The sequence below is a fragment of the Uloborus diversus genome, chromosome 7, assembly GCF_026930045.1.
Source record: "Uloborus diversus isolate 005 chromosome 7, Udiv.v.3.1, whole genome shotgun sequence".
Classification (NCBI taxonomy): Eukaryota; Metazoa; Arthropoda; class Arachnida; order Araneae; family Uloboridae; genus Uloborus; species Uloborus diversus.
Genome location: NC_072737.1, coordinates 103,377,085 through 103,389,847, shown reverse-complemented (window position 1 = coordinate 103,389,847; position 12,763 = coordinate 103,377,085). Strand labels below are relative to the sequence as shown.

The window sequence follows — 12,763 nt, the reverse complement described above, 5'->3', positions numbered from 1 at the left end:
GAACAAGGCAAGATTAATATGTGGCCAAACAGTATTGACCATTTTTTAACTATGCCTTTCTTCTATTTTTAGTACAGTCAGTATTCATTTTTACTTATTTAAGAGATGTGTCAAAAAATGACACAAGGGAAACTTTTTCGATAAGGTAAGGGCTTCTGTTGCTAGCCTGAGGTAGAAATTCATTACATTAGGTTAAGTGATATTTTAATACTTGAACCACAGTTGGGGGGGGGGGATCATATCATTTGAAAAATTTTGACATTTAAAATGTCTTAGTTTTTATCAGTCTGTAGTTTTTTCATAAACATGTACTTTCACAGTGGTGAGATGCTGGGGCAGCACAGAACAGCATTTATCGTAAAACATGTCATGAAATTTAATCAACTCTCTTATTTATTTTTTCCCAACTTCACAGCTGACACTAAAATATTTATCAACAACAATCTTGAAACAAAGGCACAGATAGAAAGTCCTTCGCTAACAGCAAATGTCCTCCTTTTTGTCATTCTATGTAATATTTTACTTATAACTGATTGAAAAACAGACCTTTTTTATTCATTACTTTTTGAACATTTCTTGAATATTAAAATGAAATTCTAGACATGGTTATGCAGCCGCTCAATTTTTAAAAGCATTTGTATTTCTCGTAAATCAAAGCATTGCATCTTCTGTATTCTGAAAATCAACTGAGACAGAAACAATTGTTTTCTGGTTTGGACCAAGTTAAACAAGTAGATAATTTTTCACATTGCCCATTCTGTGAGGACCACAGCTGCTGGATCGCATAAAGTAGGGATGTCGGTGTATTCCTCTGTGAGTTTTTTCTCCCACATGTGGATACTCATTGTCTTCCATAAGGTAGGTCTTCAAGCGGTTAGGTAAGTTGAGTTCATCGATGGCACTGTCATGACTCAAGAGTGTCAGGATGGTAGCTCTACACCGATCTTGCAAGTTACCAAATTCTCGTTTGGTGACACCCAGATACATTTCTGTCTTGGCTGCTGTTGAACACACTATTGGGTAAAGTTCATCTTGGACATGATGGAGATCTGTGAAAGCCACACCTAAGCAACTACCATCTTTGTAATAGGCCAGAGTACCTTTGATGCCGTCAAAAAGCAGACCAATGATGGTGGCTTCATTTTCCCGGAAGGGTTTCGTATATTGTCGCCATTGACCATTATGCCAGAGCAGACCTTTATGTGAAAGTCCCCAACCATACTTGTCCTCGCCCAACATATTCACAAAGGCATCAAGGTGTAATCTGGCTTTCCTTGTTCCAATACCTATGAATACAAAAGTTTAAATTGTATTAACATTAGGTAGAGATGTGAAATTCTTGGTCATAATCATTTCGAAAATATTAGAATATTTTCTAAAACAAAACAAGAATTATCAAGATTAGTTCAGCCAGTTAGGAGCTACAGTGCCACTGAAAGATACATGTCAAATCTATAAACCTCCTTCCTTGTTGCCTTTAAGGTTTAAAAAAGGTTTGTACTGTTTTGGAATTAGAATAAAAAAGGAGTGTTTTGCTTGTTAGATACTTTATATGATTTGATAACTAATGAAGAAATTAGGTGATAATGGGACTCACCAAACATCATGCTGGTCCCGAAGATCCTCTGTGTGACATGAATTTCCCAGTAGTAGCGTCCTCTATTGAGTATCCTTGTGCCCCTCACTCCAGCTGTTCCATTGCTCCAGTTGGGATGAAAGTGAGCCGACCTCATCAATGGACCGTGCAGTCGAACTTCATGTGACTTGTGCAACTTGCTCCATGTCCAGTGGTCAGAACAGAAGTTATGCAGAGGAGGACCCTCAAATTGATGACACCTCATGGCTAAGGAGAATGATATAGTTAAAACATTGCATTACCCAAGCAGAGAAAGTGCATTCCTTACATTAAACAAAATAAGTCTCTTGTGAATTTGAATGAGAATGAACATAATTTTACAGAAAGTATTTTCTGTAAATCATTTTGTTTTATTTTATTTAAACACGTTTTTGAACTCTTTAGATGTTAGCTCTGGCCTGCCATTTAGGTGCATCAGAAAGTGGCAGTTGCCTTCAGAATTTGAGAAATTAATAAAAATTTGCATGTATGGTAGGTGTGGTTTTTGTTAGTTTTTCAGTGTAATACACATCCCCTGTTTATAACCCCCACCCCTCCCCAGAAAATTTTGACATGATGATCGTGTGTTTGCTATTTATATGCTGAGCTGCCAACTTTTGAAAAACTAAATTAGTAGCAGACTTTTATGCAGGGGGAGGGGGGGGGACAGCATGTTTAATTACGAATTTACATAGCAATGAATAATTGATGTTTAAATTCTGTACCCCAGAGACAGATTGACTTCCAAAAATTGCGATATTCCATTTATTAGTGCATTGTATGTAGAAGCCTATTCTGCATCAAGCCATGTGAACGTAATTCTTTAAAAAGAAATCATTTTGAATTTTTTACCAGGGTTGAAAGAGCGCGTGTCCCATCCTTTGCATGCTCGCCAGAAAAAGTTTTTCATCCCTCCTGTAAAATTACCATAATGTTACATATGTCCTTCTGGCTCTGAGGTACAAAATTTACAATAGGACCAGTAACACTTTACTCTGAGAAAAATACTAGCAATCAATGTTAAGTTTTATTTATTTATTTTTTAACATTAACTATAGTAAGATTATTTTGCTTGTGTTTAAAGAAACATTTAAAAGCAATATTATCTAAAATATTATACTGTCTGTAACAATTGAAAAAATTCCTGTGATTACAAGAAAAAAAAAGTCGTGGACACGTTTTCGTAGCATCGTAGTTTAAGGCTGTAGTTCGTAGAAACTAAGATTTTTTTCGTAACAGTTGGCAGCTCTGTTTATATGTATGTATAACATTGAACTGTATAAAATCTTGAGACCAATTTTCACTTTTTGTGAAAAGAACATGTAATATGCATTTTTCTTTTACAACTCAATAAAAATTTTAGGAAAATGAAAGCTTCAGAACATGAAAACATTACATGCTGCCCCCTTTTCTTTTATATTCAAAAACAGACTTGAATGAAATGAAAAACATATCTTGTTAACGCAAAATCCAAATTAAAGATCTTTCTGTGGGTAATAATTTTTCCAAACTCATCCCTCAATAAAGCATAACATTTATATTCAGGGATGAAAATGATGGGGGAGGAGAGTGTCGGGGCAGCTAGGAAAAGATATCTGAAAATTTTATGCATGAAACATATTTTATAATTTTTGTAATAATGGAAATGTTTTTTCTTTTTTTAGTTTGTATTTATTGCAATGAAAATATACTGCAATATTTTTTTTTTTTTTCAATTCTAAAAAATCTTCTGCAGATCAAAACTTTTACTGGTTTGTATGTATCATGCATGTGTGGTCACCAGTTTTGCCCTGACCCGGTGCATTTGTAAGCATAGGTATCTTTAACCAAATTTTCTTTTTTAAAGTAATTTTAGTCCAAAGAAGTTACTGCAGCTAAGAAAAAGTTTTACCAATTTGGAATCATATCATTTGAGGCAAAGGTATCTTACAATATAATCCATCAAGGAGTATAATTTAGCACCGAAAGGTTATGAGTTATTACGGGTTCTGTTAACCTTTCAAAAATTAATTATCTTAATTTATCTTTAAAATTTCCCTCTGTGCTTTTTGATGTTGTACGTTTACAGGAGTTGGTATGTCCTTTGGCAGGTTTACACCAACAAAAAAAGTTGCATGAAAGAATGAAGTTCAAGATGTTTAAAATTATTCCATATTGAGCAATCAATATTTATTGATTTCACTTTGCCAAGCTTGAGCTTTTTCAATTAGTCTGGGTTATTGGTGGATATCGAGTTAAGTGATTCATTGCCATATCCATCAAAAGTTTATTTATTTATTATTTTTGCAAAAGGGAAATAGTGCAGCAAATGCCCCATTGGAGAAGAAGATAAAATCTTTTCTTATTTTGTTGCGTTTTTTGACTAAATCATTTCGCATTTTGTTTCATTTATTTATTTATTTTGTGCTTAGGAAGAATCTTTTTACATTTTATTGCTTTTTTAATTGATAAAATTAAACACTTAGAAACGGTAATTATGAGTGTATTAAATTAAATGAATTCGCGTAGAATGTTTTTCTTTTTCATTTTGTCTCCTTTGAAATAAATAGCTTTTTATTTTATTTATTTATCTTTATTTTATTTTATTTTATTTTTTTTTTTTTTTTTTTTTTTTTTTGTTACAATTGAGCGCATTTCTCACTGCATAGATTTTTTTTCCTTCTGTGATTGTGCTTCATGTGTCACGATATATTATTTTTTACTTTGTACGATTCATTAGACTTTTTGTATGATATTTAGTTAAATAAAAAATAACAAAAGATAGTACTAAAAATATTCAAGCATTCTGAGAGCACATAATTACCTTGCTGCAATCCTTAATTGCAAAAACTTCTTTTTGTCAGAAACAAATTTAGTTTTTTGCTTTTTAATTTTATGATTAATTGTGATGCATTTGGGCGGTTCTCGAAAAAATGTCTCGTACGTAACGCTAAGTTTTTTATTTTTTCCAGCTAACCAAAGCCTTAAAAAAATAATGCTGTTGGGGAATAACACCTGCTTTAATATACTATCAAAGCATAACAGTTAATCCCATATTTAATTAATAGTTACTTGAATAAAGTAAAAAACTTAGCATTACTCACGGGACATTTTTTCGAGAATCGCTCATTTCAAAATATTTCTTTTCATCAATCCATCTCTGGAGAAAGGGGGGGGGGGGTCGAAAGAGATCTAGGACGGCCAGGACTATATTCGTCTGCGTTTGGAAAAAATAATGCAAACTTACTTATTTCATCGTCGGACTCCAACATAGGATCATTGTTCAACGCGAAGCATTTCCTATCGCACGTGCACTTCATCGGCCGTATGGGCTGCATGGTTAACTCCCAGCAGTCTGATATTTCTCTTCAACGATCCATGCTGCAGCCCCGACCACTTTCGCTTTTTTCCTCTCCGCGGAGCTCCCCCAAATCGATCCGCGCTTTCCAACGGATCAGCCCAACTCTCTCCAATCACCACCATTCCATCTGATTCCATTCCGAACACCCCCCTGCAGAATAATAATCAAGGGGGGGGGGAGGAATCTCATCCACATCTGCCGGAACGGAAAGCGTACCCTTTGTTACGAGCGTGTGGTGCTGCTCTAACGGGAGTGCGATACCGGCTGCTCCCCCCCCCCCCCATCCCCTGCCGATGGCCACAGCTCTTATACAAACACAAGTTTGGTTGGGAGCCATGTTTAACCCCTATGCGAGATCTAAAATCGCTGCTAACTTACAATCTGAATTAAATGCTTTTTTTTTCAGCAGTACTGGCATAAAATTAATTTACATATGAAATTAAGAATAACGTCTTGCAGTTCACTGCATACACGTGCGTCAGCAGTACAGGCAACACCTTTTCCAACGCAAAAGAAGTGAACTTATGATGATGGCCTCAGAGAGCCAAGGCGGGCCCCTTATCAGTTATGTCGCCGGGCCCCCCCCCCCCCCAAAAAAAAGGGGGAGAGAAAATCAAAACTGCTGACTAAAAAACAATTAACTTTATTTTAAGTGCGGCAACAGTAAATACCAAAAGAGTAAATTTTACTTAATTTTTACCTTTTCTCTTATTTGGAGTTTTCTCCCCCCCCCCCCCCCCCCCCCGCCTTTTCTTTTTTTCTTTCGCCGGGTCCCTAGTTTCCGACTAGTCTGACATGGCTTCTCGTCGGGCCTACTTCTGGTTGACGAATAAGTCAGAAAAGCTAAGTTTAAATTACTTATTGCCACCTTTAATTTAAAAAGTAGACATGTTTTTAAAAGGTTGTTTGAAACAATTGCATTAAATTTGTATCAATGTTTCATGAGTAGACCAATAATCTTGGACAAAGCACCCCCCTTCTCCCCCCACAGCACTCGCTATATATCGTAATTAAAGGAGAGTTGTGAAAGTGAGTTTTAGATGTTGTCCTTTCAAATTATGTCTATTTTGGCGTCTACTTTTTAAGGATGTCAATACACACGATGTCGCTTTTCGCATTAACTTTTATCTGTATACATTTGCATTGTTCCGTAAATTGCTGCATTATTTTTTACTGTTGACTGACTAAAAGATAATCTAATAGGATAATTGGCCGCGATGGTACAGTGATGGTGCACTTCTCTCAAATGCTATGGAGCTACCCCCCCCCCCCCCCCCCCCAGGTAAAAAAAAATTCAGCCCAAAAAAAAAAAATCCTAACTTCGTTTGACAGCTTTTCAATTTGTGAACATAAATGTCTGCCGCGGTCGGGCAAGCATTTATGGCAGCTTTATTGACAGCCGGCGCGTGCGAGTGACGTCACGACCACCTGATTGCTCTGGGGATGCCCGTATCTCGTCCGGCACACTCACCGACAGATGCTGTCGTTTGCGCGGATGCTGCGTTGAGAGGCTTCTCCCACATCTGCCCGTTTATCGCTCCACTCCGCACACTTCTCATAAACATTTTTTCTGCCCCGATATTGCTGTTGATTTCAATATGAAATCCACCTTTTAATGTCAAAATCTTTTACAACGATATCAGCTTTTTTCAACCATTTTATTACTTACAACGCTTTGTAACAAACAAGTAAAACACACACACAATTTAGCACTAACAAATAAACAAACAAAAGTATATGTCGAAAATTAATAATACTTCAATCGTCTTAATATAACAGTTCAGTTTGTGTTGGGAAGAAAAATCATTTTAAGGTAGGCGAACACCCTAATTATTATTATTATTATTATTTATTTTTTTTTGTTCAATATTCATTGCAATTTTCTAAAACTTTATACAATTATTAAATATGACACAAATAACACATTTTGATTACTTACTTGTTGAAAAAAAAATTTTCAAAAGGTTTTTATTAGTATAAAAGCCATTATTTTTGGCAAAAAAAAAAAAAATCCTTAACACTTTTAGGGCATTCACTTTTTCAAAATTTTAAAAACGTTTTATGTCTGTCTCATCGATAGATACCAGAGAGTAATATGAACCTCCAGCTTGGAAATGATTATCTAAAAACAGATTTTATGGGTAAATGTTCGAAAAATTCCCCAAAAAAACGTGATTTTTGCCCCCTGACTTTAATTGAGCATTATATCAAAACCACATATTGCATGCACATTAGATTTTCGCGGGTTATATCACAGTAATATGTTCTATTTGTATGTTTGCAAAGTTTCAAATGTATAGAGTTAATAATTTTTTCATTAGAGCTGTTGGCGTGAACAGAAACGTCTGTTATTTGCGCATTTGATCTCAATAAATTTCTTCTAGTTTTTCAAAATTTCATCGATTAAAAAAAATTGCGGCTATAGAAAGAAAAACAATGGGGCACTAAATTTCTCAAAGTGGACGCGAGATGTCTATGGTATCTATGTATGAGGAGTGTTTGTAATTTGAAAATTTTGGGTTGCCGTTTCCAAAACTTTTGGACTGACAACACATTCTAAAACTGAAAAATTGTTTAAGAAAAAAAAAAAAAAAAACTTCTTAAATGTTTTTTTTTAAATGATATTTGTATTCATATTTGAAAAGTTTTTATGTGGGGAGGGGGTATGTCGAGCTTCCTCATAGTTTCCGAAAACTTCCCACTGTATTCAGAATATTTTACTTTAGTCCACTATCACCCCTTTAATATGTGTAATGGAACGAGCAGGAATAGGCTAGGGTGCCGAGGATACCGTAATCCAAAAAATTTTGGGAACCCCTGGTATATATGCATTTGAAAAATAAAAATGTAGTACAGTTGATTTTGGGTAAATGCAAAATTTAAGCTAAGAAAGAAATAAATAAATGGTCACACCTTTTGGTATGAGCTGCACTGAGATAAGAGCAAAATAGATAAAAAATAATCAAGTTCAAATCAATTTATAAAAATACGAAATCGCCATCTGATCCATCTAAAGAAAATTTTCTCTCGTGAAAAAGTTGTTTACAATCAAAAAGTTCTTAAAAGTAATGCTGATTGTGAATGTGAATTGAATGAAATCCTGCGAAGAATTTTATCTTTTTGAAATTAGCACTTTGTCCAAATTTGTGCATTAAAAAAAATACAGTGGTCGCCGCTTATACGAATCACGTTTGTTCTATACAGGTTTGATTCCATAAAGCGGCTGATTCAATAAAGCTGGATCTTGTTCTGCTTTTGACGATTTGATTCATTAAAGCGGTTGATTCAATTAACCGGCGTCCACTGTACTACATAAATTCTTTTTTAAGTACTTATTTCTTTTTTTCTGTGATGAAGCACAAACTATAAAAAATAAGACGCTTTTTCTTTTTTAAATACACATGCAAAAATTTTTAACTGTCCCGTTTTAAAGTGCAAAAATAAACCGTCACCATGGGTATCAATTAGTCGAGTGTATGTATTATATACAGTGAAGCATCGTTTATATGTTTTTGAAGGGACTGCATGAAAAAGCGTACAAACAAAAAAACGTACAATAGGTATAGGTTAAAGTGTATTCGACTTTGCAGGGACCAATTTTAAAAACGTATAAACGGTGCTTCACTGTGTAAATGCTTCCAAATAATAAATCCTGCAATAACAAATATTGCCATCTGATGGTTCCATTTGGCGACACAATCAGCATGTGTTCACCACACAGGCAACCCCACAGCCACGCGCGCTAAGCATTCATCCCTTCCCGCATCCCTCTTTCCGTTCGAATATATTCCCTCCTCTCTCTTTCTCTCCCTCTTCGCTTTATTTCCGACTTCACTGCTGCGGCTTCTTCGGCCACGAGTTCACATTTTTTTCTTCTTCCAAACGGAACACATTTATTCTGGCAGCATTAAAATCGTCTGCAGAAAGACCCCCCCCCCCCCTGCCCCCCTTCTACAACCGAATGGAAGCACTGGATGTTGATTGATTCAAATCACTGTTACTCCCTAACACTTTTCATGAAGTTCAGGTTTTACTGAATGTTGTCAAGTTGCAATAAACCCTCATTAATTCGGACCCTGTTAAACCGAACTTCGCTTTATCCGGACAGCTATATAGACGTACATACTGCATAAATACTTGACGAGTTAGAACAATATTGTGTCTTTGTAGATCTGTTAAATAATGCATTTACATACTACTGTCTGACCATCGATTATATGAAAAGGCTAATATCCGGTTTATAGGCGGAAATGGACGTATCTATTAGTTTATAGGGGTGTTAGTTGGTTTGTTACAGATGTGCACTTTTGCTTCTCTATTATTTTGCCTTAGTTTTGTAAAAATGAAAATTTGCTATCAGCAACATTTTTTAAATCTGAAGTATATTCGATCTATATATTCTCACGTCAAAAATTAATTGATTTATTTATTCAGAACAAAGTTTTGAGCTTACCATTTTGCTTTTACGTTCCTGAACGAAATGAAAATATTTTCTTTTCTTTTTGTTGTTTCCATGGTAACTATTTTTGTTTTCCCTTATTTTATTTTAAAGAATGCAATAAATGAATAAGGCACTAGTGACATTATAAAATGTGTGCATGAAAATACCATCGTTATTTTCCCTTCTCCCCTGCTAGATTCATTCAGATGGATTAGTCTTTACTTGACAAATTGCCTAATTACATACAATCCGCGGTCAAAATGTATATTAAATTGTATTTTGAATTCATCCTCTTGAACTCAAAATACAATTTTTTCTGTGTACAGTTGGACGATTCTCGAAAAAATGTCCCGTTCGTAACGCCAAGTTTTTTTATTTTATTCAAGTAACTATAAGTTAAACATGGGATTAATTGTTGTGCTTTGATAGTATATTAAAGCATGTATTATTCCCAACAGCTTTATTTTTTGAAGGCTAAGGTTAGCTAGAAAAAAAAACTTAGCGTTACGCATGGGACATTTTTTCGAGAATCGCCCCGTAGTTTGTTTGTGTACTGTGGCTCAATTTATTGTTTACTAGCAGTACCCGCACAGCGATGCCCGTGCTAAAAATTTGATGGAAGTCAGTTGAATAAAAAAAAATGACGCCTTTTCCCTCTCTGATGTGAAATGATAATTTTTCTTTGTATAAAATGCGTACACACCTTTTCAAAAAAAAAAAAAAAAACTATTGATGTTTCTTTGGAATTTTTAAAACTTTTCGTCAAATCATTAAATTAGATTTACAGTTGCTTTAAAACTCTATTTATCGAGTGAAGCGGTTTTTTCTGCAATTTAAAATATTCCGCCAAATAATTTAAAAAAAAAGACATCAAATAATATCTTTCAAATGTAAAAATAGTTCCGCAACTGTATTGTTTATCGCCAAACTCGCCCAGCAACCACGCTATCATAACCCATCCGTCTAACAAAAAAAAACATCGTCAGAAAAAAAAAAAAACAAATGTCGTACATTTCACTTAGATAAAAACAAATTAAAATTTTCTTTTCTTTCAAAACAAATCGCCAAAACAATGAATGACATTTACGGTTGCTTTAAAACAACAATCCTAGACTGAACCTGCTCAGCACCTAACGAGCCAAGCGACCACGCTACCGGAACCCAGCCCTTTTGCGAGTGAAGCGAATTTTATTCTTTGGCAATAATAAATGTTTCGTCAAGCAAACAAAAAAGTATAAAATCACATTAACAGTAGCTTTCAAATCTTTATATATTAAGAGCTGCTTGCCCGGTCTACCCTGAGGATAAAAATTGTGTCTAGTGACATAATTCAATAATCAGGCTTAAATAAAAGAAAAAAAAAACACCATGCAAAATTACCCAACCAACCAATGACGACAGATATTAAAATACTTTTAAGGAATTAAAATGCGAAAGATGGATTTTAAAAGCGTAACCATGGAAACATGAAATAAAATAAGTTTAAGAAATTAAATGCAAAATAAGGAAAGAAACAATGGATTCAAAAAGCGTAACAGTGGAAACGCGAAAATAAAATGGTTGACAAGCTGAATCAAAATGACATTTTTCGAATTTGATTTTTAAAAGCTTGTAACTTTTTTTCCTTTGAAGATAGAAGCCAATTTTTTCGACCACAGGTCGAGAGAGATCTGGAGTAAAAAATCTCGCTTTTTCCAATGCTGTCAAAAAGAAAACTGTGGGACAATTCCTTCACTTTTTATTTATTTTTCATAAAGATGTGATTTACAAATGTTTTTCTCCTACAAATAATCTATTTCTTCCAAATAAAATTACTTTTCAAATGACAACCTAAGCATTTTCTCTTAACCTTCAAATGTTATGAACTCCGATAATCAGTCTGTAAATTACATCTACATAAAAATTAAGTGGCAAAATATACAAAATTGCTACATTACATTTATTTATAAAAAAGCCCCCCAGGCTTTTTTGTATTACATTAAAATTAAGTGATTGGTCAACTACTATCATCCAAAGATTATTTTTCCCTTTTTAGATCATTTTGCTACGAAAGCGTGTTTTTTTTTTTAGTTTTTTAAACTATTATTTTATTTATTTACTAGCAAAAATACCCGTCGTTGCCTGAGTCAGTAATACACTGAGGTGACAAAAGTCATGGGATACGTCTAAATATCGTGTAGGTCCTCCTTTCGCCCGGCGAAGTGCAGCAACTCGACGTGGCATGGACTCAACAAGTTGTTGGAAGTCTTCTGCAGGAATATTGAGCCATGCTGTCTCTATAGACGTCCATAATTGAGAAAGTGTTGATGGTGCAGGATTTTGGGCACGAACAGACCTCTCGATGATGTCCCATAAATGCTCGATGGGATTCATGTCGGGCGATCTAGGTGGCCAGATCATTCGCTGGAATTGTCCAGAACGTTCTTCAAACCAATCGCGAACAGTTGTGGACCGGTGACATGGTGCATTGTCATCCATAAAAATCCCATCGTTGTTGGGGTACATGAAGTCCATGAATGGCTGCAAGTGATCTCCAAGTAGCTGAACATAAGCATTTCCAGTCACTGTTTGGTTCAGTCGCACCAGAGGACCAAGTCCATGCCATGTAAAAACAGCCCACACCATTATGCTGCCACCACCAGCTTGAACAGTGCCTTGTTGACAATTTGGGTCCATGGCTTCGTGGGGTCTGCGCCACACTCGAATCCTACCATCAGCTCTTAGCAACTGAAATCGTGACTCATCGGACCAGGCCACGGTTTTCCATTCATCTAGGGACCAACCGATATGCTCACGTGACCACGAGAGTCGCTGAAAGCGATGTCGTGCTGTCAGTAAAGGCACTCGAGTCGGTCTTCTGCTGGCATAGCCCAAGGAAGACAAATTTCGCCGCACAGTCCTACCGGACACGTCCCTCGTACGTCCCACATTGATTTCTGCGGTTATTTGACGCAGTGTTGCTTGTCTGTTAGCATTCACAACTCTACGCAGACGTCGCCGGTCTCGGTCGTTAAGTGCACGCGGTCGACCACTGCGCTGTCCATGGTGGGATGTTATGCCTGAAATTCGATACTCTCGGCACACTCTTGACACAGTGGACCTGGGAATGTTGAATTCCCTAACGATATCCGAAATGGCATGACCCATGCGTCTAGCTCCAACTAACATTCCTCGATCAAAATCTGTTAATTCCCGTCGTGCGGTCATAATCACGTCAAAATCTCTTCACATGAATAACTTGAACACAAATGAAAGCTCTGCGAAAGCACTGCGCATTTATACCTGTTCTACGCGATGCTACTGCCATCTGTATATTTGCATATTGCTATCCCATGAATTTTGTCACTTCAGTGTAATTGTGAAAAAC

The 12,763-nt window shown here is 35.7% G+C and overlaps 1 protein-coding gene across 2 annotated transcripts in view; it reads right to left on the bottom strand.

Annotated features, from left to right (window-relative positions):
• Window positions 1–659: 659 nt before the first annotated feature.
• LOC129225958 (SPRY domain-containing SOCS box protein 3-like) overlaps window positions 660–12,763 on the bottom strand; it is a 42,447-nt gene continuing 30,343 nt past the window's right edge. Inside the window, exons 1-3 of one of the 2 annotated variants that reach the window (XM_054860513.1) lie at window positions 4,842–5,498; window positions 1,598–1,843; window positions 660–1,286 (exon numbers count right to left, since the gene is read on the bottom strand). In XM_054860513.1, coding sequence (XP_054716488.1) covers window positions 724–1,286; window positions 1,598–1,843; window positions 4,842–4,932 — 900 coding nt within the window. In that variant the 5' untranslated portion in view covers window positions 4,933–5,498 and the 3' untranslated portion in view covers window positions 660–723. Of the gene's footprint in view, window positions 1,287–1,597; window positions 1,844–4,841; window positions 5,499–12,763 lie in introns of those variants that run through there. The other variant, XM_054860514.1, reaches the window with a different exon arrangement.